This window comes from Danio rerio, chromosome 10 (assembly GCF_049306965.1).
Source record: "Danio rerio strain Tuebingen ecotype United States chromosome 10, GRCz12tu, whole genome shotgun sequence".
In the NCBI taxonomy this organism is placed as follows: Eukaryota; Metazoa; Chordata; class Actinopteri; order Cypriniformes; family Danionidae; genus Danio; species Danio rerio.
Window position 1 is genome coordinate 17357392 of NC_133185.1, and position 26019 is coordinate 17383410.

Below are 26019 nucleotides of genomic sequence, written 5' to 3' on the forward strand. Positions count from 1 at the left end.
AATTCCAATAAATTCTCTGATGGTTTATGTTGCTATTTATAGAGATGTGCATTTTAAAGGCAGAAAATAATGATTTAGGCATCACCATACACTCCCACAGGCTGTCTGTCTTATTCTAAACACAAAGGTGTTAGAAATAGTTTTCAGAAAATGCTGGCCCTTTAAGGGAGCCAGGTGTTTGATTTGTTTACTGCTGAGTGTGCTCTATTCTCTGTCCATCAATTCAGATGTAGAGTCTGATATGTTTTAGGCTTTAAATAAGAATCTATAATGAGTAAGTAAAATGTGTTCAAATGTTTTTGAGGGTTTCTAAAATAAGGCTGTGTTTTAAGTTATATTGTTGTTATCTTGAACTGTGTACTTGAAAGCTACATTGTTAGCTAGTTAGCCTCTCCTCATATAACTTCTTACATTACTTTTGTTTAAGTATTTATTGGATATTGCATACTGCCATAATGTACAGATGCTAACAGTTGTATGTATCTTTCTGGCAACTAAGCCAAAATTAAATTCCTTCATCTCAGTAAGGTAACTTGTGCACATCGTCACAGGGAATCACAAAAACATGATACACATAGCCATCCACACACAAAAGCTCCATTGTCCGGTCCCAGGTTGTGAGTTTGTTGCTAAGTATTTTTCAGAGCAGTGTTTCCACCTATGAATTTATATTAGAAACAATAATAAAGTTTGTTGTCATGAGATAATTATAACAATAAAAGATTGGATCCTTTGGTTTTTCGGTGTTGCCAACTTTTTTTTTATAATTACTTTAAACTTTTTATTGAGATTTAACACAGTTTTTAATTATTTAAAACTTTAAACTTTAAAATAATTATGTTGTGTTTTTTGCTGTTCATTTGCTGATCTACCTTCCTGCAGATTTGAGTTGCTATCCATATCAAACACACCTAAACCAATTAATTAGGACCTGAACGCCACTTGATAATTACAGGCAGGTGTGCTTGATATGGGTAGCAACTGAAATCTGCAGGAAGGTAAATCTCCAGGAACAGGATTGAGCACCACTGCTGTATACCATGGGGGTCAAACTTCAAGTTCCTGGAGAACTGCAGGGCAGCAGAGTTTAGTACCCACCCTCCTTCAACATTACCTGTAGATTTCTAACAAGCCTTAATTAGTTTGATCAGGTGTGTTTAATTAGAGTTACAGCTTAAAGTCCCGGTCACACTGCACTTTTTTCCCTATAGACTTCCATTCATACGCATGTGAGTACTGCAGACCTGGAATGATAAATCATGCGACAAATTTCATAATTCGCAGCATTGGAAAGTTCAAGCTTGGAGAACGCTGACATGCAAAATCACATCATGTGATTGCTTGATACCAATCAAAGATCAAAACATGACCTCTCTGGCTTGCTTTTTCAATCTCTAATTATTTTGTTTAATTCCACCACTCGCTTTGTTTAATTCCACTTCGCAGTGCAGTATGACAGAATATTGCATGCTCAAACGTTAGTGTGACCACAGCCTTACTGTGCAGACCTGTAATATGCAAGACAATATTTATATCTGCTGATTTCTTAATTTTGTTATACTTTTTCTGTTATTTATTTGTTTCGTAACAAAACAATAAAATAAATTTGTCTGGAAAATTTTATGCCTTCTATTTTTAAATAACAGCTAAGAATACTGATTAATTTTAGTAACACTACAATAACTATATATGACATACTATTAATGTGTATGCAGTATAATGCTGTGATTTGTAACACTACAATACAGTAATTAACTGTACACAGTTTCCAGTTAGTTACCACTGCTGCTCTATTACAGTAATTAACTGGCAACACTGTTGCCAGCTACTCCCTGTATCGGTTCAGTTACAGTAAATAACTGGCAACACTGTTGCCAGCCACTCACTGTAATGGTTCAGTTACAGTAATTAACTGGCAACACTGTTGCCAGTTACTTACTGTAACCAAACTTTTACAGTGAGTGGCTGGCAACAGTGTTGCCAGTGTTCTACTGTAAAAAACCCCGGTAAGGTCTAACAGTGTTGTTTAACAATGCTAAAAGAATGAAAAAGCATATGCTTTGTTTTAGGGTAGTTGCTAAGATTTGCTTTATAGCAAGATAGACTAACAAAAGTTTAAAGATCTTGAGTGGTTGTAGGTTATATGCATTTATATATTTTGTGTTGAAATAAAACAGAACCTAACAATAATTTGCTATAACATTGTTATCTGGTCATTTTAACATATAACAACTACCAAAAAATGGTTATTTAAATGATTATATAAAAGCAATAGGAGTTTCAAGTTTAAAACTCGATTCCCGGAGGGCCGCAACTCTGTATTTTTGCTTTAACTCTAATAAAAGACCACTGATCCAACTAATCAAGGTGTTTAAGACTACTTGAGACAATTAAGCAGGTTTGAGTTGGAGGTGGTTGGAGATAAACTACACAGCTGTGGCCCTGCAGGAATGGATTTTGAGACCATTGTACTGATGTCAGTGGAATTTTGTGTTTGCAGGATTGTCCCTTGATAGTATTACCATCAAAATTCCATCACACATGAAAAGGTCTAATTGAAAATGTTAACTTTTTTTATTAATATCTAAATAATTTTTCACAATATGCACAGAATCTCATTTCATTTGAACCAAATATGCACTCCATGTCAATAGTTGTTGGTGTAAAACAGCAGTTAGCAGAGGTGCTGGAGGAGCTGCCATCATGCTGATCTCATTCAGCTGTGAGTGTGCTTCAGTCTGATAATGAGAGGCTCTGTTATTAACACACAGCTGAGAGATAATTGTTTAAACTGGTTATTGAGCATCGAACTGTGTTAAAGCTCTAGCATTCTCTCCACTTCAACGGCTTCACACAATGTTTTTGGTAAATAAAGTATCCATAATACTTTGTATTAATTTTTTATGTATAATTTAATAAATCTATTAATCAATTAATTTGTTCATTCTCTGGTGTCATGTAAACTGATAAACAACTGATCAAGGAACTCTCAAAATGTCTTGAATTGACTCTCTTCCAACCTCAATGCATTCCTTTTAATAACACCACGAGGAGGCGCCATGAGTCAACAAAACAAATTTGCAAAGAACCCTATTGTCATAAAAGTGAAATTATTGAACCTATTGCTGATGTTAGAAGAAACATTTAAGATGGCACTTCTAAGACTTTTCAAAAGTTTTGCCACTGAACCATAACTGCTTTTTCTCAAAAATCGTGTCATATCTCAAGATGGCGCCATAAATCATCAAAACATTTAGTGCTCTGCCAGTTACAATGAAACCTTGGGCACGCGCTACAGGTATATATGTAAGATTATTTCATTAATATGTAAAAAAAAAAAAATCACCAGAAAAGTTTGATATATTTTGTTACGTTTTCAAATGCTTTAATGCATTTTCTAATTCAGAGAAATTAGCCATTTTAACTAGTCACATGGACTGTGTCCTGTGTGGCTATGAATGCTGATGACGCCAAACACTTCCAGTTTGATTTTATAAAAAACTGAGAAACACCAAAGACACTTTTTATATGTTGTCGCATCATGCTTGTCAGTCATCAGCAATCGCTTCTGTACTTTTGCTTTACTTTGATCCTTCATATAAGTTCTGAATACTTTAATTCTACTTTTGGGCATTTAAATCCATACGTGAAAGCCAAAAAATTAAACCAATACATTTCAATTGCACCAGTTAGATGGCTGCAGTTTGTTTTAAACCCTTTAAACTATTTATCTGTATACTCATTCATTCATTTTCTTGTCAGCTTAGTCCCTTTATTAATACGGGGTCACCACAGAGGAATGAATCGCCAATTTATCCAGCAAGTTTTTACGCAGCGGATGCCCTTCCAGCCGCAACCCATCTCTGGGAAATATCTACAGTTAAAATTTAAAAGTTAAAAATTATTATTATAAGTCAAAATTATTAACCCTCCAGTCATTTTTTTTTTTTGCTTTTAAATATTTCCCAAATTATCTTTAACCAAGCAAGGAATTTTTTTTTTACAGTATTTTAAAGTATTAATAATTTCGGAGCATTTATTCAATTCATCGGCCGCCATCAGGCTGTCTGATGAGACTAAAGAAAGTGACAGTTGACATTTAGCCACAAAATGGCAACAGAGACTGCATTATAAGTCCCTCAGGGGAGAAAAACAGCATTTTCTCAGGGTAAAGCTGCAGTCACATTAGCACACATTAATTAGACATTTTTAAAAGCGAGCGATTGCTCCATGTTTTAAATTTCTGTCCAGAGATGTTATGTTTTGATCCTCGATTGTTCTCACACAGTCAAGTGATGCGACTTCGCAGGTCAGAGTTCACCAAGCTTGAACTTTGCACCGCAGCAACCTGCGAAACTTGACACATGACCCTGCGTTTCCGGTCTGACGCATTCGCGTGTGTATGAATGGAAGTCTGTATGAATGGGAGGAAAAGCCCAGTGTGACTGCAGCTTTAATTTTAAACTACAGCCGAACAAATCATTATAAATCAAGTAAGTGACATCCTAAGTCAATCTCTCTCATGTGTATGTTGCAGTGCTCTATTTATACCACAGAAACTGGTAGTGTTTTCTTTTCTCTGTCTTTTTCGGAGTAATTACTGAGAAATCCTGATTGCAATAGAAAAATACTGGGACTCTCTGTAGATTGATGGTATTTCATGCCATTTAGCCACATAATCTTAAAATGTGAGCAAAAATTAGCATCACTACTTCACAAGTGACGTTTGTGAAGTAGCAATGGTTTCTGCTGTTCTGACTTCAGCTGCAGATGTGAATGTGTGGCCAAAGACAGTAGTTCCTCAAAAAAAAAAGGTTTTCAAGACTTTACTGTTAAACTGTATTACTGTTTTCTTAGAAATAAAGGTACGCAAGCTTTGTACTTTAAGGGTCCATATTGGTGCCTCAAAAGTATATATTAGTACCTAAAAAATATAAGAGGAACATATTTGTAGGTACTATCATGTACCCTAGAGGTATTAATATGGACCTTGTACTTTCTGAGAGTGTATAAGCGCAATATCACACTTGTAGCAGTGCGAAATGGCTGTATACCGGCATTGGTGAGGGGAACCAAAGCACTCGGCCTGCTGACTCGAGCCAACGCACGCCTCTCACCAGTGCTGATATACAGCCATATCGCACTGCTACTTGTGTAATATTGCCCATATATATGTAATATATCTTCAGTTTTGTAATGTTTGCTTTACAGTGGTCTGTCTAGAAATTATTAAACAAGCAAATGTTGAGAACACACACACCCACATAACCAAACATAGTATAGTATATTTATTGAGTATTGCACATTTGTACAATTTGTGCAACATAGAAATTCCACATGTACTGGCTCTTTTCCACATCACTTTGCTATACTCACACTAGTTGACACCATCTTGGAAATAGAGATATTGTGTTTGTTTGATTAATCTGGCTGAAGGAATCAGATATATGTTGCTCTAAATATTTTTTTTGGGGGGGAAATGAGTTTGCAATACTAAATACAGTGGAGAAAACAAACAGGAATAGGTGAATATAATAAGAAACAATAGTAAAATATAAGAAAAACTAAGAAAAAAGGCAAAGTAACACAAGTGTAAAGTCTGATAAATTGAAATCAAATATGTCATAGCATTACGCAAAATAAAGACAATATTTGTCTGTTTGAAGTATAGATAATGCAATTGACGTTACGATTTTGCCAGTTTCAGGGGTTTCTCTGAGGCAAGTGTATTATAACAGGTGGCAGTGAATAGGCAGGGTAGTGTGGGTAAGTTGGGTAACCTGAGTACAGTGGGTACTGCGGGTAATAAAGGTGAGATCCATATGGGTTTAGAAAAGGGTTCATAAAAAGGTTTCCCAGGAAGCCATCAGCTCTTGGAACAGGGTAGAGGATTGTCCTGGTAATGGGGTCTGTCTGATCCAGCGGAGAACCAGCAAATTGCTGACCCTTTATCAATAAATAAACATGAAAAAAAATATATATATTTTTTAATTTACAAATTTTTTAAAGGTCAGTGGTCACAAACAATTTATATGGGCTGAACATAAACAAATTAAATAAAGTAATGTTCAACTTAATTTGCTTGTTTAAATTCAGCCAATATAAATTGTTCACAACCTCTTACCTTAAAAAAAGTAGTAAGTCCATGAATCTTTTCTTTTAGGGTATAATGACATACACAAAGGTTGCTTTGGAATATTGTTATACACAATCTACTTTCTCACCTCATCAATTTCTTGCTCATTATCTCTATCCATATCATGCTCCACCTGTAAGAAGAAAGACAACATTGTTTAGAATGATTCAATATTCTGCTTTAATAGATTAAATTTATTGGTTTTCATGAAACTTACAGGAGCGCCGAGACAAAGGCCCAGGATGGACAACACTACAATGACTGTCTTCATATTTAAGTTTTACCCTAAAATGCACAAAAACCTATCACTAAAAGTACATTATAAATACTACTACTAATAACAATTGCAAAGTGGTTTTATCAAAGTTTATCATCCTGCACTGTAAAAGTAAAAAAAAAAACTTATTAACATTAAAAGCAAATTAAATGAACATGTTACACCTGAACAAATTCAAAGTCAAACAAAGTCTTTACTATGTAGTCAATCTAGGGCCGTATATACTTACAAAATAAAAGAAAGTTTTGCAAAGAAAAAATAAATTACTGAGCAAAAATAAAGAAAGAAATGCAAATCTAAAAATCGCAAAGAAAATATATTTTTAAAAAAATAAAAATGTGTTTTGCTTACAAAAAATGTAAGTTTTGAGAAAAACTAAGTTTTAAGAAACAAAAATGAAATGTATTTGCAAATAAATAGATTTGCAAATTAAAATCAAGCAGTGCAAAAAAAAATATATATATATATATTTACAAAACTTAAATATTATTTCTAGCATTGCCTTTGCAAATCACATTCCGTAAATTACAATGCTCATTTTGTTTCGCTTTTAAGTCAATTGTGAGTTTGCGATTCTGTTTTCACTTTGCACGTTTCTGCATATTTCACTTTGTGGCCCTGATTTGACAAGGTGGTAGAGTCAAGGGAACTTGGGCGTTTATGGCAGGCCCGGACCTGCCTTCATTTAAGCGACATCATCACCTGGAGGCACAGTATCACAGAGGTGGTCATATATATACATATATAATTTTATTTTTTTTTTTGCATTGCTTGATTTGAATTTGGAGTTCTTTTTTGTTTGCAAATTTCATTGTTATTGCTTAAAACTTAATTTTCCCTTCTGTTAATTGCAGTTCTTTATTTTTGTGAGCAAAATACATTTATATATATATATATATATATATATATATATATATATATATATATATATATATATATATATATATATATATATATATATATATATACATTTTTATTTTATTTATTTATTTATTTTTTTGAGTTTGCATTTATTTCTTTATTTATTTTTGCTCAATACTTTATTATTGGTTTGCAAAACTTTCTTTTATTTTGCAAGTAGATTGACACAATACTTTTCCACTTTTGTTTTTGTTAGTAAATTGAGTGTGGGAAACAAAGCTATTATTTTAGGTGTAAGAGAATAAAGTATTTAAGTTGATCCAAAGCTATAATGCTTTCACTTTAGCTAATAGTTTTAATTAAAAATAAATTGTCTAATGTCTAACTGTGTATCTTTGAAAAGAGATCTAGCATCGAGCCTTGTGGAACACCACAATGGATTAAAGAAACTGATTGGTTTAGGACTTGTGGAGGTGTGCATCAATGGATTTTCTCTTTAGTGTTTGGTCTTTCAGAAGTGAAAATTAAACCACACTGAACTGAACTAAACTGAACTTCATCTCTGAAAACTGGACTGACACAGCTTCAGTTTACTAAAACTTCTATGTTAAGCTGCTTTGACACAATCTACTGAACATTGTAAAGCACTATATAAATAAACATGGATTGAATTTAATTGTTTTCAAGAAGAAATAGCGCCATCTATAGTTATTCTGACACATTACCTCTGCATATCTGTCGTTCGATTATGACTAAACGTAATTTTTGCGATCGGTTATGTAAAAAGCACGCTTTAATAGACAAACACTGAGATAAAGCACGTATCAACATCATCAATAGGCTAGATGATAAACCTGAAAATAATAATTTCAAAGAAAAATATAGAACATTTCATAAATGCTGTTTTTACATAATGACAAAATGACCACAATCCCTATATATCACATTTTGGAGTTACCCAGCACCAGAGTTATTCAATTTGTAAAATAATAATAAAATGTAATACAATTTATTTTATAATGAAATCAATATATTTTTGTATTATAATATTAAGTTTGATTAATTTTGTTGTCCAGTTTTACATTTGTATTAGTATTATTTTCTATTTAAATTTGACTATGAAGTTTGTCTATAGTATATAATGTCTATAGTCATTATGTAAGTCAAGTGAAGTTATTAGCTTACATAATGGCTGTGTATATACATCATGTGTCATTTGCTGCTCAAATCAAGGCCATCTGTACAGTATAGCATGCATGTCTGATAAAGCAGTCAATGTGTGGTAAAAGTGCAGATAATCCTTATCTGAACGTCAGTCATAATAGTCTACTTTTCCATTGCAGATGTCACATATACTGTATCTAACAAAGTTACAAAGTCCAGAATATCTGACTGTTGAAAAGGTAAAGAATCATAAACTTACCATCAAGTGGGAAACGATCAGCTCTGCTTTAATCTTGCATTAAGTACATCTATATACCTTATGGGAAGAACAACAAAAATCCACCCAATCAGATTTTACCACACATGTGGCCACAGTGAAGCAATAACTGCGCTAATTAAATTTCGACATCAATTCATTATGATTTGAATACTGTCAAAAAGCAGAAGTTCAGACAATATCACATTCTTTACAATCAGACAAGAAACGTCTGGTAAAGTAGTGAAAGCAACTTTATTTATAAGATGTCTCAGAGAAATTTGTGAGTAGATTTTGACCACATCTTGTCAAGTCTAGACATCATCACTGTGTTGTTTATGTCTCTGCAAACTGCAGGTGTTTTGTCATGATTTCCCCCAGTAATTATGAAAACCGCTGCTGTACTGAAACATGTTCGCATTCCGGAGGTCTTATGTTGGGTTAATATATATACAGTGCAGATTAAAATTAGAAATCCTGGAAGAATCAAAATTTTGAGGTCATTGCTTAGTCTTATTTGGAGCTGTCCTAAGATAAATGACATGATACAGTAGACATGAGAGTAGATCCGAGAAGCTATAAACTCACAATTGGCGATAAAAAGTTACAGTTTTTTTTTTTTTTTATCCTGGTGGGGGAAACAGCACACAGAAAAGTCATGCTTTATATGGTAATATATGTTTGCTGTATATTTTTAAGAGTAAGATAAGTTATATAGACAGAATATGTAGTTTGGTATAGACTGTAAAATTGCTGGATTTCATGGAATTCATTCATGTTGTCCCAACACAAATCTATTACGTTAACTTATTTGTTTTTACAAGTTCAGGTGGATTAAACATAAAACCAGTAAGTTATCTCAAAAGAAACATAATAATTGTGTTGATTCAGATCATTTTAAATAAGTAGATTGAAAAAGCAGCAACATATGTTTGGGTATATATATATTTGGGTATATATACATATACATATACATATACATATATATATATATATATATATATATATATATATATATATATATATATATATACATATATATATATATATCTATATATATATATATATATATATATATATATATATATATATATACATATATATATATATATATATATATATATATATATATATATATATATATATATATATATATATATACATATATATATATATATATATATATATATATATATATATATATATATATATATATATATATATATATACATACATATATATATATATATATATATATATATATATATATATATATATATATATATATATATATATATATAATTTTTTTATGGTCTGAAATCAATCATTCCTTATCGGTTTTAAACACAAATATTCATTCATTCATTTTCTTGTCGGCTTAGTCCCTTTATTAATCCGGGGTCGCCACAGCGGAATGAACCGGCAACTTATCCAGCAAGTTTTTACGCAGCAGATGCCCTTCCAGCCGCAACCCATCTCTGGGAAATTAAGCACAAATACTGTTATTTAATTATTTTATAAATAATACGATCTTAGGGGTTGTCACCTCACAGCAAGAAGGTCGCTGGTTCAAGTCTCATCTGGGTCAGTTGGCATTTCTATGTGGAGTTTACGTGTTCTCCATGTATTTCCATGCGGTAAAACAAAATCGGCGTAGTGTATGTGTCCAGCAAGCATTTTTGTTTGTAAAAGATGTCTACTAGATGTCTAATAGACGTCCAAACATAGTTGTCTTGGCTAAAACAAAACTAAATTTGGGGTGTCAGAAAAACTAATAGATGTCTCAGAATAGGCCAAAGCTAGTCTTGTCATCAAATAAACAGAAATGAATGACTACACATATAAAGTCTGTCTAATCTGTCTGTTTGATGACTAGTCTAGTTATGGACTATTCTTAGATGTCTATTAGATTTTCACCGACAGCCCAAGTTTAGCCTTGTTTTAGCCAAGCTTCCTATGTGTAGATGCCTATTATATGTCTAATAAACACAAAATTCTTTGCTGGGGTGTGTGTATGAGTGTTTCCCAGTTTTGGATTGCGGTGCAAAATAGCATCTGCTGCATAAAACATATGCTGGAATAGTTGGTGGTTCATTCCACTGTGATGACCCCTGATGAATAAGGGACTAACCAAAAAAAAATGTTGAATTATAATAGGATCTTGTTCAATGCTGCAATCCTCAATGTAGATGTTTTATTTGTGTATGTAAAACAATAACCAGGTTGTGTGGCTGCAGTTTGTGCAATAATCACACAACTATTTCAATTACAACATCGGCTCATTAGGACTTTCCAATAATAACATCATAAAAACTGTGGAATAAACCTCAGACTTCTGGTGAACCCAAAAAATACCTGTTACACCCAACAAAATATAACCAAAATATGACAGATGTCTTCAACAGCTTTCTGACTACATAGTTTTCTATAAACTCGATATTGTGTAACTATCATATTAAAAATTATTGTAGATCTTATCGTGAGGAACGTTTACCACATCTGATCTTATTGCAACATATAATATCTCAATTATGACTCTGTGTATATTTCACAGATGAGTGAAAACCACTTGTGTAACCAGGAATAAGACGAAAGGTGTTATTAAGTGTTTAATTAACCAAAAGGGAAAGCAGAAATTCATCATTTTTATTATGTTTTGTTGATTAACGACATCATAGCATTACAAGCCTCTTCTGATTGGTTGGATAAATAATTTATATGCACTCTGAAGGTTGCTTTCTTTTCATTTGGCAGATGATTTTTCCTCTGTCGACTCTGTTTTTCAGTTTAGTTAAAAAGGTGAGTTATTTTAATACAGTGTTGCATATTTGAGCTGGTTTGTTTTGTGTATGTTGACTTCAGAAACTTTTTGTGGATGTGAAATATTCATGTACATTTTTTATTTGTTTATCTTGCTTTAGAATCAGGTTGTACCAGTCATGAGATCTTTGATTTTTTTCATGGGACTTGTTTGTTGTGGACTCAGTTCTGCTGTAAGTCAATAACAAAACTTCAATATGTTTGAACAATTTGTGTGTATGTGTGTATAGTCATTGATCATATCTGTTTTTTGCACATGTTTAGACTGAACAGGGTTTGCAGCCAGGGGATGTTCCTATAAATGTTGGTGTGAGTATATTTAAATTTTTCTATAGCAGGTAAAATGTATGTTTATTTATTAGTGCTTAAAAAATACTTGTCATTATAATTACTGAGTCTATAATTGCTACATTATAAGTCATAATACAGTATGGACATAAAACAAATGAATGCATTAAAAGAATAAATGTGTAATACAGACTATTGCACAATTTACAAGAAAGCACTGTTTATGTTTATACGTATTTAATGCTTAATTGAATGCATTATATAGTTTTTCTTTGTAAGTTTGTAAGTTTTGTAAATTAAGAAGAAATTGGTGTATTAAATAAAAAAATCCCTAAAACAAAATGTCCTTTCTAGTTCACAAACAATTACAATTAAATCATAAAATTCAATTTAAAAAACAACACAAAAAAACATAATTTAATATGAAGCTTTGAAGTCAAAATTAAAATGAAGCCTAAGCTTAGAACATAATATGATTATATTATGATGAAGCTCAAATCAATAAATTTTCAGAACCACAGAGATAACAAAGAGTTTAAATTATTGTAATTATGTTTTACTATATTACCTTCTATTTTCATTTAATTTTAAACTAGTTTTTTACCACTTTCACAGGGAGTTTTATATTAATCCTCTGTATTTTTAAACTGTATTTTAGTTTTTGTTTCTTCTTTATGTATCTATATATCTATTGATTTTAATTGGCTTTAGTTATTTAAGAACATAAAGTCCATAAAACATCAAAGGTTAAGGCAAGTCAATAGATTACTGATAACCATCTAAACATAGTCACAAGCCCCAACCCTAGAAATAAGGAGTTTTTTTATTTTATTTTATTTTATTTTATTTTATTTTATTTTATTTTATTTTATTTTATTTTATTTTATTTTTAAGACAGCTTTCCACAGGTTAGTAGTAAGCTAATGTAATTTCATAATGGAAATCTTAAATTCATTCTAACCAACAAATGATCAAAGGAAATATATTAATGTAATTCATTCATTTTCTTGTCGGCTTAGTCCCTTAACTAGTCCGGAACCGCCAACTTATCGAGCACATTTTTACGCAACGGATGCCCTTCCAGCCGCAACTTATCTCTGGGAAACATTCACACACACAATCATACACTACGGACAATTTAGCCTACCCAATTCACCTGTACCGGATGTCTTTGGACTGTGGGGGAAACCGGAGAACCCGATGGAAACCCACGCGAACGCAGGGAGAACATGCAAACTCCACACAGAAACGCCAACTGACAGAGTGTGCAATATTTCATGCATGCAAGGATCGCTGGTCTCACTCTCTCACACGGTTTGTTCTAAAGCAACTTCTTTTAGTGGTTGGCCGGCAGAGTGCAGGAATTACACTTATTACTAAGCCATACTTACACTATTTTAGACCAAATGCTGAAAGTAGAATGGTAAACAATATAGGGAGCGTGTCACAGGTCGTCAATGTTCAAAAATGAACTAGTAAAATAGGCTAGGCTAAATAGCGCTTTACTGATGTTTTGTTGTTAAACTAAATAAAAATCTACATTATCAATGCTGTAAAAGGTCCATTATGAAATTTAAAATAGTCATATCAATCTTTCGGCAGAAGATTTCAGTGGCATTCATAATACAACACAATCTACATCAGCTTTGCGTGACTAAAATACTAAAACATAACTGTCTAAAATAAATACTTCAGCCATAGCGTCATTATTCCTCCAGTGTGCAAAAGTAACTCAAATACTGATTTAGGATTTTAAAAAGTTTTGATTAAGAATTTGATTTTACCATGTCCCTCTCTCTCCTGTGCACATGAATGCTGCACAGATGAGCAAATCTACATCTGCTGACAGACAGCTTGGGCTATTTATCAGAATAACGGCTCAAACAATTTTAATTGTATGAATTTTTTTTTGTCTTATGCCTTACCCAGAATATAAAAGTACATATAAACACATTTAGATCGTTTATTTTAATCACTACTATACAGTAGGAATGTGAAAAGACTTTCAACCAGCACAATTAGACATATGGAAAAATGTAGGCTGAGGAAAGTCTTTACAATGGGTTGAAAGTAAAATAAGATAATTAACTTGCAATTTCATTGCAAGAAATGATTTTCTGGTTTTAGTTTTACTTATTTCCCACCTTTATTGGTAGCACTTTAGTTTAGGTCACAATTCACGGTTTTGACAAACTATTAACTAACACTACTAGCTTAATAAACAAAAAAATAGCTGTCTATTAATAGTTTTTGGGTAGGTTTAGGCATGCCTAATAAAATCATACTTTAAAACAACCAATGAACAATTAATAGCTTAATAATAGGAAGGTGATACCCCTTAGTTTAATGCAGACCTGGTCCAGATGCCATCTGAGATGCATGCAATGCTTTTTAATGGGCTCACCTAACCCCACCCCTAAGCCTAACCCTCACAGCAAGGTCACTAGCTCTATGGAGTGCACTGTGTCTGAAATTGCATTGCTGAGCTTGCATCATAAAGACTGCATCTATATTATTGGAGGAAATACAATCTCTGTCCTTGTGTAAATACTAAAACACACTGTGATGCACGCATGCTGACCTATTAAGGCAAAATGGCAACATGACACACTGTAAGGAAATTTTCTGAAAGTCTTCCTTCTAAGTGGAGTTTTCAGAAAGTTTCCGTTTTAGTCACCTGATACAGCATTTTTGTGTTGACAAATGGCCAAACCACATAGAAAGAAAATGCTTATTAAAACTTAAAATTACCATGTTTGTGTGGACTTGGCCTAACGCTTATCCTCATGTTGTTCTTTTTTATTTCTGTACATGACAGAGTCTCCGGTTTATTCGTCGTCCTCTGTCTCAGAGAGTGGTCAACACAGAGAGCAGCTCATACTTCTATCCTTCTCCCAGACTTGAATACATCAATGCGTTCGACCTGAATCCTCTGAAAAACTCCCAGACTCCCTACATTTCCTATTTCGACCTGTCTTTCTACAACCCGCTGGGCTCTCAGGTGTACACACACTATCCTCACCTCAGCGGAGGACATTTTAGCCCGATCATCATTACCACCAATACTAACTAAACATTCACAAAGACTTGCAACCCAGGCTCATTCTCGTTACGTAACTCTAAATACATTTCTGAGTGGCAAATATTCCCAGGAGCTATGTTTTTTTTTTTTTTTTTTTGCAGTTTTTGCTTTCTCCACCAAAGGCCGATGTGTACGATTTTACAGATCTCAAATTTCTTTCACAAGTGCCATTCATGCCTGCTGTTCTCACGTAAATCCACCAGAGGTTTGACTGACTGATCGATCGACTGGCCCACTCTCCTACACTTCCCTAAACACAACCGACAGTTTTAAAAAAGTAATCCAGAAAAAGAAAACCCCTCGCCAGATTTTTACCACTTTTTAGATTTCACCACATTCTCACCCTGTTATTTACTTGTTTATTTTATTTTTGCCTTTTGTTTTTGTCTTGCTTGCTTTCTGTAACCGTTCTTTGCCAGACTCAAACCCCGTCGTCGTGGTCATGTACACGGCGATCTAACTGCACTAACTGGTAACAGTGGGAAAGCCATCCATACGGAGGCAATCAGTCAGCTGTGAGTGAGAAAAGAAACTGTCATACCGCCTCGTAGCGTTTGTTTTAAAGACGAAATGCAGCCATACGTACTTCTGGCTACATAATTTGTGATCTCCAGAGATGTATATAGGGCTACGTTTTCAGAATGAGCCTATGCTGAAGACTTGGGTTATAGAGAGAACATATTAGAGCATGCAATATTAAAGTAAGAACAATTTAAAATTTTGTTTTTAAATAAATATCATACAATTCACTTTATGACAGTAAACAATTATTGTAAGCAAAGATTGATATAATTGAGTTAATATTTGCTCTCATTTGATTAAAAATACAAAAAAATTCAATTGTTTGTAAAGTCTTACATGAACGTTGAGAAATCATTTTAATAATATGACTTGATGCTTATTATATGATTCATTCAAACTGAAGTGGCATTCAACCAATGTATAATTTACAGTAAACTGAATCCATTGTTAATTTAAAATAATGCAAAAATGTTTAAATTTGACAGAGACTGTTTAATTGTGATGTTTAATAACTGTTGGTAACTAATGGTTGAACAGTGATGACAATAATAGAGTTGACATTTTCTACCCTTTTGTGATTAACCTCAAAACGTTAACCTTAAATCAAACATGGATGGTGTGTCTATAAAACAGAATTTAAAATATTTGAAAAAATAATAAAATATGTATCAAAAGTGAATGACAAATGTATAAATCACAGTAACAGAGTTACATATAATTTAAACCAGGCTCGTTCTGAAAACGTACCTCTACATACGTTTCTGGAATGCACCAAATAGGTTCCAGGAGCTATGTTTTTTGAGGTTTTTGTTTTCGCAAATCCACCAGTGGCCACTGTGTATGCTTTTTCAGATCTCAGCTTTCTCTTGCAAGTATCATTTGTACCTGCTTTTCTCAAGTAAATCCACCAGAGGTTTGACTGACTGAATGACTGATCAACTGACCCACCCTCCTCCTTCCCTAAATCCAACCAATAGTGTTTTCATAAGCACAGACTGACACGCCCACCCACTATCCTAAACCCAACCGACAGTTTTTAAAAGCAATCCAGAAAAAAAAACCTTCGTCTGATTTTGAAAACATTTTCAGATTTCATCACATTTTCATCCTCTTATTTGTTTTTTGGATTCTGTTTTTGTCTTACCCGCTTTCTGGAACCATTCTTCACCAGACTCGAATGCCATTGTCCTGCTCAACTCCGCTCTGCATCATAAGTCTGCCGACAAACTGGCTACAGTGGGAAAGCCGTTCATACAGAGGTAATCGGTCAGCTGTAAGTGAGAAAAGGAACGTCTTTATACCACCTCGTAGCGTTCATTTTAAAAATGAAATGCAGCCATTTGTACTTCTGGCTACATAATTCGCAATCTCCAGAAATAGGGCTACGTTTTGAGAATGAGCCTATGTTGATATAATTATGAAGAGTAACATGTAATTAATCTACTGTAATTAAACATTTTGTACAAATAATTAAGCGAAATCTAATGACACATCTCAATGCCTTCCACAATTTTCCACCAAAGGAAGTGACATCACAGTTGACCAGGGCTGCGTTTCCCAAAAGCATCGTAAGCCTAAGAAGTTCGTAGAAATGATCGTACGACTGATCTTAATATTACGGTCTGTTTCCCAAAAGCATCGTAACTTAAGTAGCACTTGAAAATCTTAGTGGATCTACGAGTGCTCTGGAGTAATCGTAAAGCCTTAAGTGCATCGTAAGGAGACAGAGTTATGAGGGCACCTGCTGGACAACCGGCAAATTGCACCTACAATTTACTTCTCTTCAAAGTCATTATTCATTTTATTTGTACGTATCTCTATTCATTTATATTTTTGTCCTATTAGCAAATGCACATCAGGTGGGGATAATTAGGCTAAACTTTTCAAAAATAAATGTAAGAGCTTATTTATTTATTTATTTATTTACTTATTTATTTATTTTGATGTGAGATAAGCAATTTTTGATAAAGAAATTGTTAAATAAGTCTACTTAATTAAGGTTTCATATAAATATCGAAAATGATGCTGATGTCATTTCCGGCAAGGACTGTTAGAATTAGTTTTATGCGAGATTGGAGCAAGACAGTGTTTTTACAGTACGACATTTCCAGTTAATTTATGTTTTTAAACTGGCTCAAAAATATTTTTTTTTATGTTATTCGAGTTGAATATACATTCACACAAGTAGAAGAACAATTATATGGATTGCTATAACATGTGCAACAATAACGAGCCATTCTATAGCGTGACATTTCAGCACTTAACAAACAGATAGCGACTCCTAAGTTGCACTTAAAGCTGGGCTACGTGCAATTGTGTTAAGTGCATTTTTGGGAAACGCACGTGAAACAATAACGAACGTTCGCAAAATGACTCGTAGAAAACGCTCTTAAGTGCTAAGATCAATCGTTATCGGGAAACGCAGCCCTGATTTATTAATGGCTCAGGTTAATAATAGTTCTTATCATTATTGTATGCTGAAAACATGTGCTACATTGTTTTTTTCTTGAATAAAAGTTCAAAATATGTGACTTATTGTGACTTATAAAAATATTTACTCTCAGATTCAATTGATTTAATGCATCATTACTCATCTAAAAGTATTATCTATTTTTTAACCCCACCTGTACCACACATTTTTGCATATTGGCTTTCTGTCGCCATCTTGCCCAAAAAAATGTTTGTATTAATTATTGTATGCAGCTAATGTGCTGTGCTTTTTATTTTGAAAGTATATTATTGCTTTTTTTTTTACTTTTTCCATATTTCTAGTTTTTTTTTTTTATTTTAGGCAAGGCACGTTTATTTATATAGCACATTTCATACACAGTGGCAATTCAAAGTGCTTTACATAAACAGGAATAAAAGAGACAAGTAAGAAAAATAAATAACTAATAATCGAATAATTAAAAACAGATAAAATCTGTTAAAACAGGTTACAAAACAATGAAAAAGAAGAGCAAAACATTTTAGTGCGATCTGTCAGTTGTAGCACAGTGCTCATTCAGTAGATGCATAGCTAAACATGTGTTTTCAGTTTGCAGGCAAATTTTAACCAAAAATTCGCCTGCAGATTTTAATTTTCTCAGTTAATATTTGAGATTCTACTATATCCCCTCATTTAATAGCTTGCATGTTCTAAAAAAAGATGCGCAACATGCCTTCCATTTTACTTATGACCCTTAAAAAGTCACAGGAGATGTATTTTTAATGCAGTGTTTCTTGAATGAGGTCTGGTAATCGGGAACCACAAGCATTTCAGTGTGTATTTACCATATTCTGTAATGATACATGCATGTAGAAAAGGTCTTAAGAAACCGAAGATATGCTTTAAATGAAGTAGAAAATAAGAGTGGAGCGGCGGTGCAGTAGTCATGTCGCCTCACAGCAAGAAGGTTGCTGGTTCGAGTCTCAGCTAGGTCAGTTGGCACTTTTGTGTGGAGTTTGCATGTTCTCCCCATGTTCACATGGGTTTTTCCAAGTGCTCCGGTTTTCCCTACAGTCCAAAGACATGCAGCATAGGTGAATTGAATCAACTAAAATTGGCCCAAATGTGTGTATTTATGGGTGTTTCCGAGTGATGGGTTGCAGTTGGAAGGGCAGTTAATTTTCATGGAAATTTTACATTGCACTTTCGTTTGTTTTGAATGCTTTTTACAACGAAAAATGGTTCTTTTAAGAAATGTTTTTATTAAAAGGGTTTTTGGTATGGTCATTGAGTGAGTATGCTCTGCACGTTAAGAAAACACATGCAAAGAGAAAACCACTTAAAAAATTCTTTAATTTCAAAACACAAATGCATATTCTCACAATTCATGCTAATTCAAGAACACTCAATGCAAATGGATTGCAAATGGAAATGTGTCTTCAAACCTGTCTGCTTTCTGTTTAAAGTCAGCAGTGTTGTTAGAGATCTGAGTTTAGGAATTTTTTTTTTCAAGTCATTTTATTTATTTATTTTTTGTCTTTTTTTGTATATCTTATTTTGTTTGTATATCGTTAACACTTATGATTTCACAAATCGTACAATTAACATTAAATTACTGCTGACTCTAGAGTCAGGAAGTAGCTGGGTTATAATTAGATTATTATTATTCTTAATTTATTGGTCTACCGTCATCTTCTATTAATAAACTACAAATAGTCTTAAATGCAGTTGCCTATTTGCTCACAAGTAGCCACAAATATGACCATATCACACCAATATAGCGATCACTACATTGATTGCCAGTTCATTTCCAAATAGATAAAATTTTACTCTTTGTTTATAAAACTTTGTACAACCTAGCGCCACTGTATCTTTCCAATCTGATCACTATTAAGGCTCAAACTTGATCGCTTAGATTAAATACCGACTGCCATCTCAAATGAAGGGACGATAGAGCTTTTGCAATTATGAGTCCGAAACTAAGAAATAGGTTACCATTAAAAATCAGAATAGCAGCAACTCTATCTAATTTTAAAACAATATTTTAAGAGTGCATTTAACATTCCCTAATGGCAGTTTCAGGCTAAACTAAATTGATTATTTTATGGAAATTTTTACTGTTGTTACTATTGCTTTATATTGTTATTTCCATTGTGCACTCTCAGAAATAAAGGTATGCAAGCTGTCATTGGGGTGGTACCTTTTTAAAAGGTACACATTTGTACTTGAAGGGTCCATATTGGTATCTCAAAAGTATATAATAGTATCTAAAAACTTTAGGAGGAACACTTTTGTACTTTTTAGGTACAGATATGTTCCCTTGAGGTATAAATATGAAACTTTTAGGTGCAAATTTGTACCTTTCAGAAAGGTACCACCCCAGTGACAGCTCCCATATCTTTATTTCTGAGAGTGTGGTGTATTGCTGTTTTTACCTGCTACTGTTATTGTACAGCTCCTTGGTCAACCAAAGGTTGTAATTAAGTGTGTTCTAGAAATAAACTTTGATTTGACTTTAATCAGATTTCTGCTGTCTGTGCTGTGTGGTCCAGGCTTATTGAAAATATATGTATATATTTTTGAAAACCAAGAAATATGTACCCTGAGCTTTGTCTTCTTGTAGTTTTGGTTTTTATTAATCCACTAGAGCTTGCCGTGTATTTTTTCTTAAGTACATTTTTTATTCATATTATAAGAGACTTGCATTGCTTATTAGATAAATGGATAATTGGATTTGCATTGTAAACATTAAACATAAAATTTAAAAAGATGTTATTTTTTATTTCACATATTAAGTTTTGGCGACATGGTGGTGCAGTGGGTATCGCTGTCACCTCACAGCAAGAAGGTCACTTTTTCGAACCCCGGCTGGGTCAGTTGGCATTTCTATGTGGAGTTTGCATGTTCTGCCCCTCTGGGTGCTCTGATTTCCCCTGCATTCCAAAAACATCAACACTATAGGTGAATTGAATAAACTAAATTGGCCATAGTGTATGTGTGTGAATGCAAGAATGTATGGGTATTGCCCAGCAATGGGTTGTGGCTGGATGGGTATCCACTGCTTTAAACTTATGCTGGATAAGGGGGCGGTTCATTCCGCTGTGGCGACCCTTGATTAATAAAGAGACTAAGCCAAAAAAAAAAAAATGAATAAATGAATATTATACTTCTAAAAACATTCCGGATAAGTCCACTGATTTTATTTTATTTTTGTTTAACAAAACTATTAGCAGAAATGGCCACAGATTCTGTCTGGCCCTAGTAATTGGACAGGAAAACACATATGCAAAAAAAAAAACCAAAAAAAAAAACCTTACAAATTCACAAAACCTTCAAACTCAAAATTGATGGGAAAATGAGGCAAATAAGTGCAAAAATGTCCCAACAACCCAGAACAACCCAGGCTTATTCTGAAAATGTACCTCTATATACATTTCTAGAGAGCACCAAATGCGTCCCAGGAGCTACGTTCTTTTGCAGTTTTTGTGAATCCACTAGAGGCCGCTGTGTACACTTTTTTAGATTTCTCAAATTTCTCTCGCGTGTGAGAAGGCCCTGTCTGCAGTCTGCAGATCAGGGCGGGGCAGCTACTGGGGCAGAGCTGCACATTCAGGCAAACGCACCTGTAATTTCATTGGTTAGTGGAAATGTAATAGCATCGATCCCCACTACGTGGTGTCAGTAAACAGGAAATGCATTTGCAACTTTTTTTTATTAATAAACACAAAACCACACAAAAGTGGACATTCTTGCTGAGTGTTTTATGTATTAATTATGTAAATTAATCAATTATGAAATTAATCAAAAAAGAAAATGGTTATGTGAATTTCGTAATAGTTTTCTCTTGCTAAAAAAAATATTACGACAATTATATTAAACAGGATCCCAAAAAAGACCCTTTTAACAATGATGTTACTTTACTTCTGCCGTTCAGCAAAGCAGTGTTTTTTGGTTCTGATATTTTAATGATTGTGTATTATTTTGCTTCAAAATGTTACATTTTTGAGTAGACTAATAAAATGCATCAATCAAATGTGTGGTTTCTATGGCTAAAGGGTTGCATATTTACAATTTACTAATAAAGGTGGAGTCTGAAAAAAACAGTTTTTTTTAGTTCCGTTTCATTTTTAGTTCTGTTTACCTTTGAATAAATGGGAGACTTGTCTGGAAACAAATTAAACTACAAAAATTACAAATTAAAATATTAACATTGCACATTGTAATTTAGACTATTACAGTATTGGGCATGTGTCCAAATGTTTCTCTCTCAATTTTGTACTGCTTTGAGTTTCAAAATGATTCTTTTTTAAGAGCATGAATACATTATTATTCAAAGAAGAGTATATGTTTGTTACCTTTTCCCTTATTAAATCAGTTGGTTTCATCATATAATGGATTTATTTTTACTTTGATGCTGTTTTAAATATAACTATATCATCTTTTATATGTAAATGTTCCAGCACGAGTAAAATTCTTTATTAAATCTTTTCATATTACCTGGTATGTCGTCTATTAATGCAGTTAGTTTAATCATTTATTATTTACGTATCTATTAAAGTTCAGTTTCTCCATTTAAATGAATTAGGAAAGTGCTCTATTGCCACCTACTGGGTGGTTTTAATTTGATATCTGTACTACATTTTAATTAATAAGTTACAAAAAATGTCATAATTTAATAATACTGAATCAAAATGCAGTCTCCTTGGTGTTAATATTGTAATTTTAAATACAAGGTAAATACATAGCACTTTCTAATTATACTTCTGGCTCCATTTTTGAACTGCACAGATACTATAGATCTTTAAAAATATTTTTATTATGATTTTGTTTGATTATTAAGAGCCACATACAACATTGTTATTTTATTTCATTTAATTAGAATAGTAAATTAACCAAATATTATATTAATAGGATGGCACAAATGCCCACAGTTTTATTTGTTACTTATTTGTTAGGAAACAAATTAATAAAAATAAATTTGGCATAGGATGAAGCAGTCGCGCAGTAGGTAGTGCTGTTGCCTCACAGCAAGAAGGTCGCTGGGTCGCTGGTTTGAGCCTAGGCTCAGTTGGCGTTTCTGTGTGGAGTTTGCATGTTCTCCCTGTGTTCGCGTGGGTTTCCATCGGGTGCTCCGGTTTCCCCCACAGTCCAAAGACATGCGGTACAGGTGAATTGGGAAGGCTAAATTGTCAGTAGTGTATGAGTGTGTGTGTGAATGTGTATGTGGATGTTTCCCAGAGATGGGTTGTGGCTGGAAGGGCATCCGCTGTTTAAAAACTTGCTGGATAAGTTGGCGGTTCATTCCGCTGTGGCGACCCCGGATTAATAAAGGTACTAAGCCGACAAGAAAATTAATGAATGAATAAATGAGTTCACTGCACAGTCCCACAGTAGGCTACACCATACATAATATTTTTGTTTATTCATTAATATTATTATTAATATTATTACAATTAAGCTAAAATTGACGTAACGAAGAATCCTTTTTTGCTTTCATTTTGACATTGCTAAAAAGCGCACTTTAACAGTTGTGTTGAGAAATATCTCATTATGCAGCAGCAGTCAAGTCAGGACACTTTATAAATGCCTTTTGCGTTTAAAGATGATCGGCCTGCGAAGTCAAGTTTGCAGTGTTATAAATGAAATAGGTATATAGTGCGTGAGTGGATTTACCGCGGATAAACCAAGAAACTTCTCACATGCGCTGCAGGTATTGAAGGTAAATTTTTCAAAATATGTAATTTAGGCTATACTGCCATTTGCTCATGCAAAATTAAACACCAGAAAATATATTGTAGATCTATTTTAAGAGCTAAAATAGAGTCATCCTATAAATTTTATATTGACTTGTGGCCCTAAAATGAAAATAACCTGAAAACCAGTTATTAAAATAGGCTTAATAAATAAATAAAAGAAGGGTAAGCCTAGTAACCTAATGGTTTATGATGGCGGTTTACAAATGCCACCCGCACAATATGACGGAATAAAACTCACTTATGATAGCCTAAGATAAATCTTTATTTATACCTTTAAATTGATGAAACAAGTTACAGTATATAGTAGGGATGTAACGGTATCAGAATTTCACGGTACAGTAATACCTCGGTATGAATGGCACGGTACGGTATTTATTGAATAATTGACAGGAAAAACAAAACTAAGGAAAAGACTCGAAAAAAGTGCCAAAAGTGTTTATTTACCTTGGCACTGAACATATCAATGACATACAAATTAGCCATCTATCTGTAAGTTTCAAAACAGGAACTTTTTCAATTTTAATAACAAAAAACTATTAAACCATGTAGAAATAAATAAATAAATAAAGTTTCAATTTAGTATTGTTGAAAACTCATCACATTGAACATTTAATCACTCACTCACTTAGATAGAGATTTTTTTTAAGGAAAATTATCATATAACTTTAATCTGGTAAAAGCTGGGATCTCTGGGCATGTCCCCAGCAACCCTCTCATTTGAGAATGAGGTTTTTGGGACAGAGAGATATGATTTAGCCAAGGTTGACAGCAGTGGGTAACGTTGTGCATCGTCTTTCCACCACTTGAGAGGACAAGCCATGAGTGAGATAGAGGTCTCTTTAAGAAAGATACCGAAATGCTTCCACACATCCGATTCAAAACCCGCTTTAGGTTCGATCATTTCCAGCTCTTTTTCTTCCCCACTACTAGCAACACACTCCATTTCCCCATAACTGGATCTGTAGTGACAACAGACTGTAAAGGATGATGGCCAAGCCTAGGCTGATGGGAATTGTAGTTCCTGCTACCTCCCGTTCGCTTCATTCGCCTAAGCAAACTTTTCTCAGAAATAAAGTTTTATTGAGTCATGCGCCTACGGTATTATTGAAAAATATTATTATTGTGGTATGACGGTATTTACAATATTGTTACATCCCTAGTATATAGCCTATTGAGTTGCGTGTTTTCCATGCCAAAATTTAACAAATTTTCACGGTAATAACTGTGATATCTTTTTTAGGTATTTTTCTGGCTAGACGAACGCCTTAAAAATAACTTAATCATTTTTTAAAATGACATTAGATTGTAACATTTAGCTTTTTCCTAACACTGATGTTGGTTGCGTAATGAAGCGTGATGACTCGGTTATGCTCATGTCACTATATTTATTTAACGTTTATGTTTCAAATGCCCCCTCAATTATGACATTCTGCCGCCGGGCATGTGTATAGCTTAATAAGAGCCTTTATGTCTATTATTATTTTTAAAATAAAATGCAGGCCATCAAGACCCATGGGTTTTCATTAGTCACTCACCTTTAGAGTTCTCAGTAGAAGTTAAGAAGAAGATGAGCAGAAAAAAATAGGAAGCTAGGCAAGAGATGCCAGAACAAGGGGAAGGAAATAATGTTTATTTGTGCAATGATAGACGAGACAATGTTTGATTAAGATGACATGTTTTAAAATCTCTATTTAGTAGAATAAAGGTTGCAAAGTAAAGAATTATATTGTATGTGTATATTTATTTCACTACCTTCAAGAGTTACCCTGTAGATAGTGATGTTGAGACATTGCTGGCGGTGGTGAGATCGACAAGCATTCATAAGTTAAGTAGTGTATGGAAATATATTTTATGTATTGAATTGCAAATTTAAAATACGTACAGTATACAATTATAACGTTTCACGATTTCACAGGTTGTAAACCTTTTATTTATTAAACACCCCACATAAAATCCACTGAATACTATTATTAATGTACTTACGCAGGTGTTTGCTAGTTGCATTATAGGTTGTCACCACCCTTGCATAATTCTTTATATGCACACAATACTTAAAGAAAAGTACTTCTTAAATTCTGAATACCTACACAAGTCTTTGGGTGTTAAATATCTTGTTACCCCCTTATTACCCAAACATTATGGTTTGTTCCTTTGCAATTTATAGAAAGGTACACTGTAAATTCAACAAACTTACATGGTACTTTGGGTGGTGCAGATAGTTGTTACCCCCTTATTACCCAAGCATTACAGTTTGTTCCCTCATACCTACACATATGTTGTTTATACTTATATACGTACAGAAAAGTACACCGTTATTTCACTGTACTTACATGGTACTTTGTTGGTTTTAAAAAGAAAGTGTTACAGTTAAAACTACACTGCTATGCATTCATCAACAAAGTGTTGTAAATACTTTATGTACAATACTT

At 33.3% G+C, this 26019-nt stretch overlaps 1 protein-coding gene across 2 annotated transcripts; it reads right to left on the reverse strand.

Annotated features, from left to right (window-relative positions):
- Nucleotides 1-5273: 5273 nt before the first annotated feature.
- On the reverse strand, nt 5274-25175 carry wu:fk95d07. 2 transcript variants are annotated; one of them, XM_073914497.1, is made up of 6 exons: nt 25126-25175; nt 16551-16677; nt 8698-8754; nt 6354-6421; nt 6225-6269; nt 5274-5946 (listed from the first exon to the last, which is right to left on the reverse strand). In XM_073914497.1, the coding sequence occupies exons 4-6, from the start codon at nt 6405-6407 to the stop codon at nt 5704-5706; spliced, it is 342 nt and encodes a 113-aa protein (XP_073770598.1). In that variant the 5' UTR covers nt 6408-6421; nt 8698-8754; nt 16551-16677; nt 25126-25175; the 3' UTR covers nt 5274-5703. The 2 variants fall into 2 exon arrangements, with proteins under 2 accessions (XP_073770598.1, XP_002663543.1); XM_002663497.7 differs by lacking the exons at nt 16551-16677; nt 25126-25175 and having other exon boundaries at nt 8698-9082.
- Nucleotides 25176-26019: the final 844 nt, after the last annotated feature.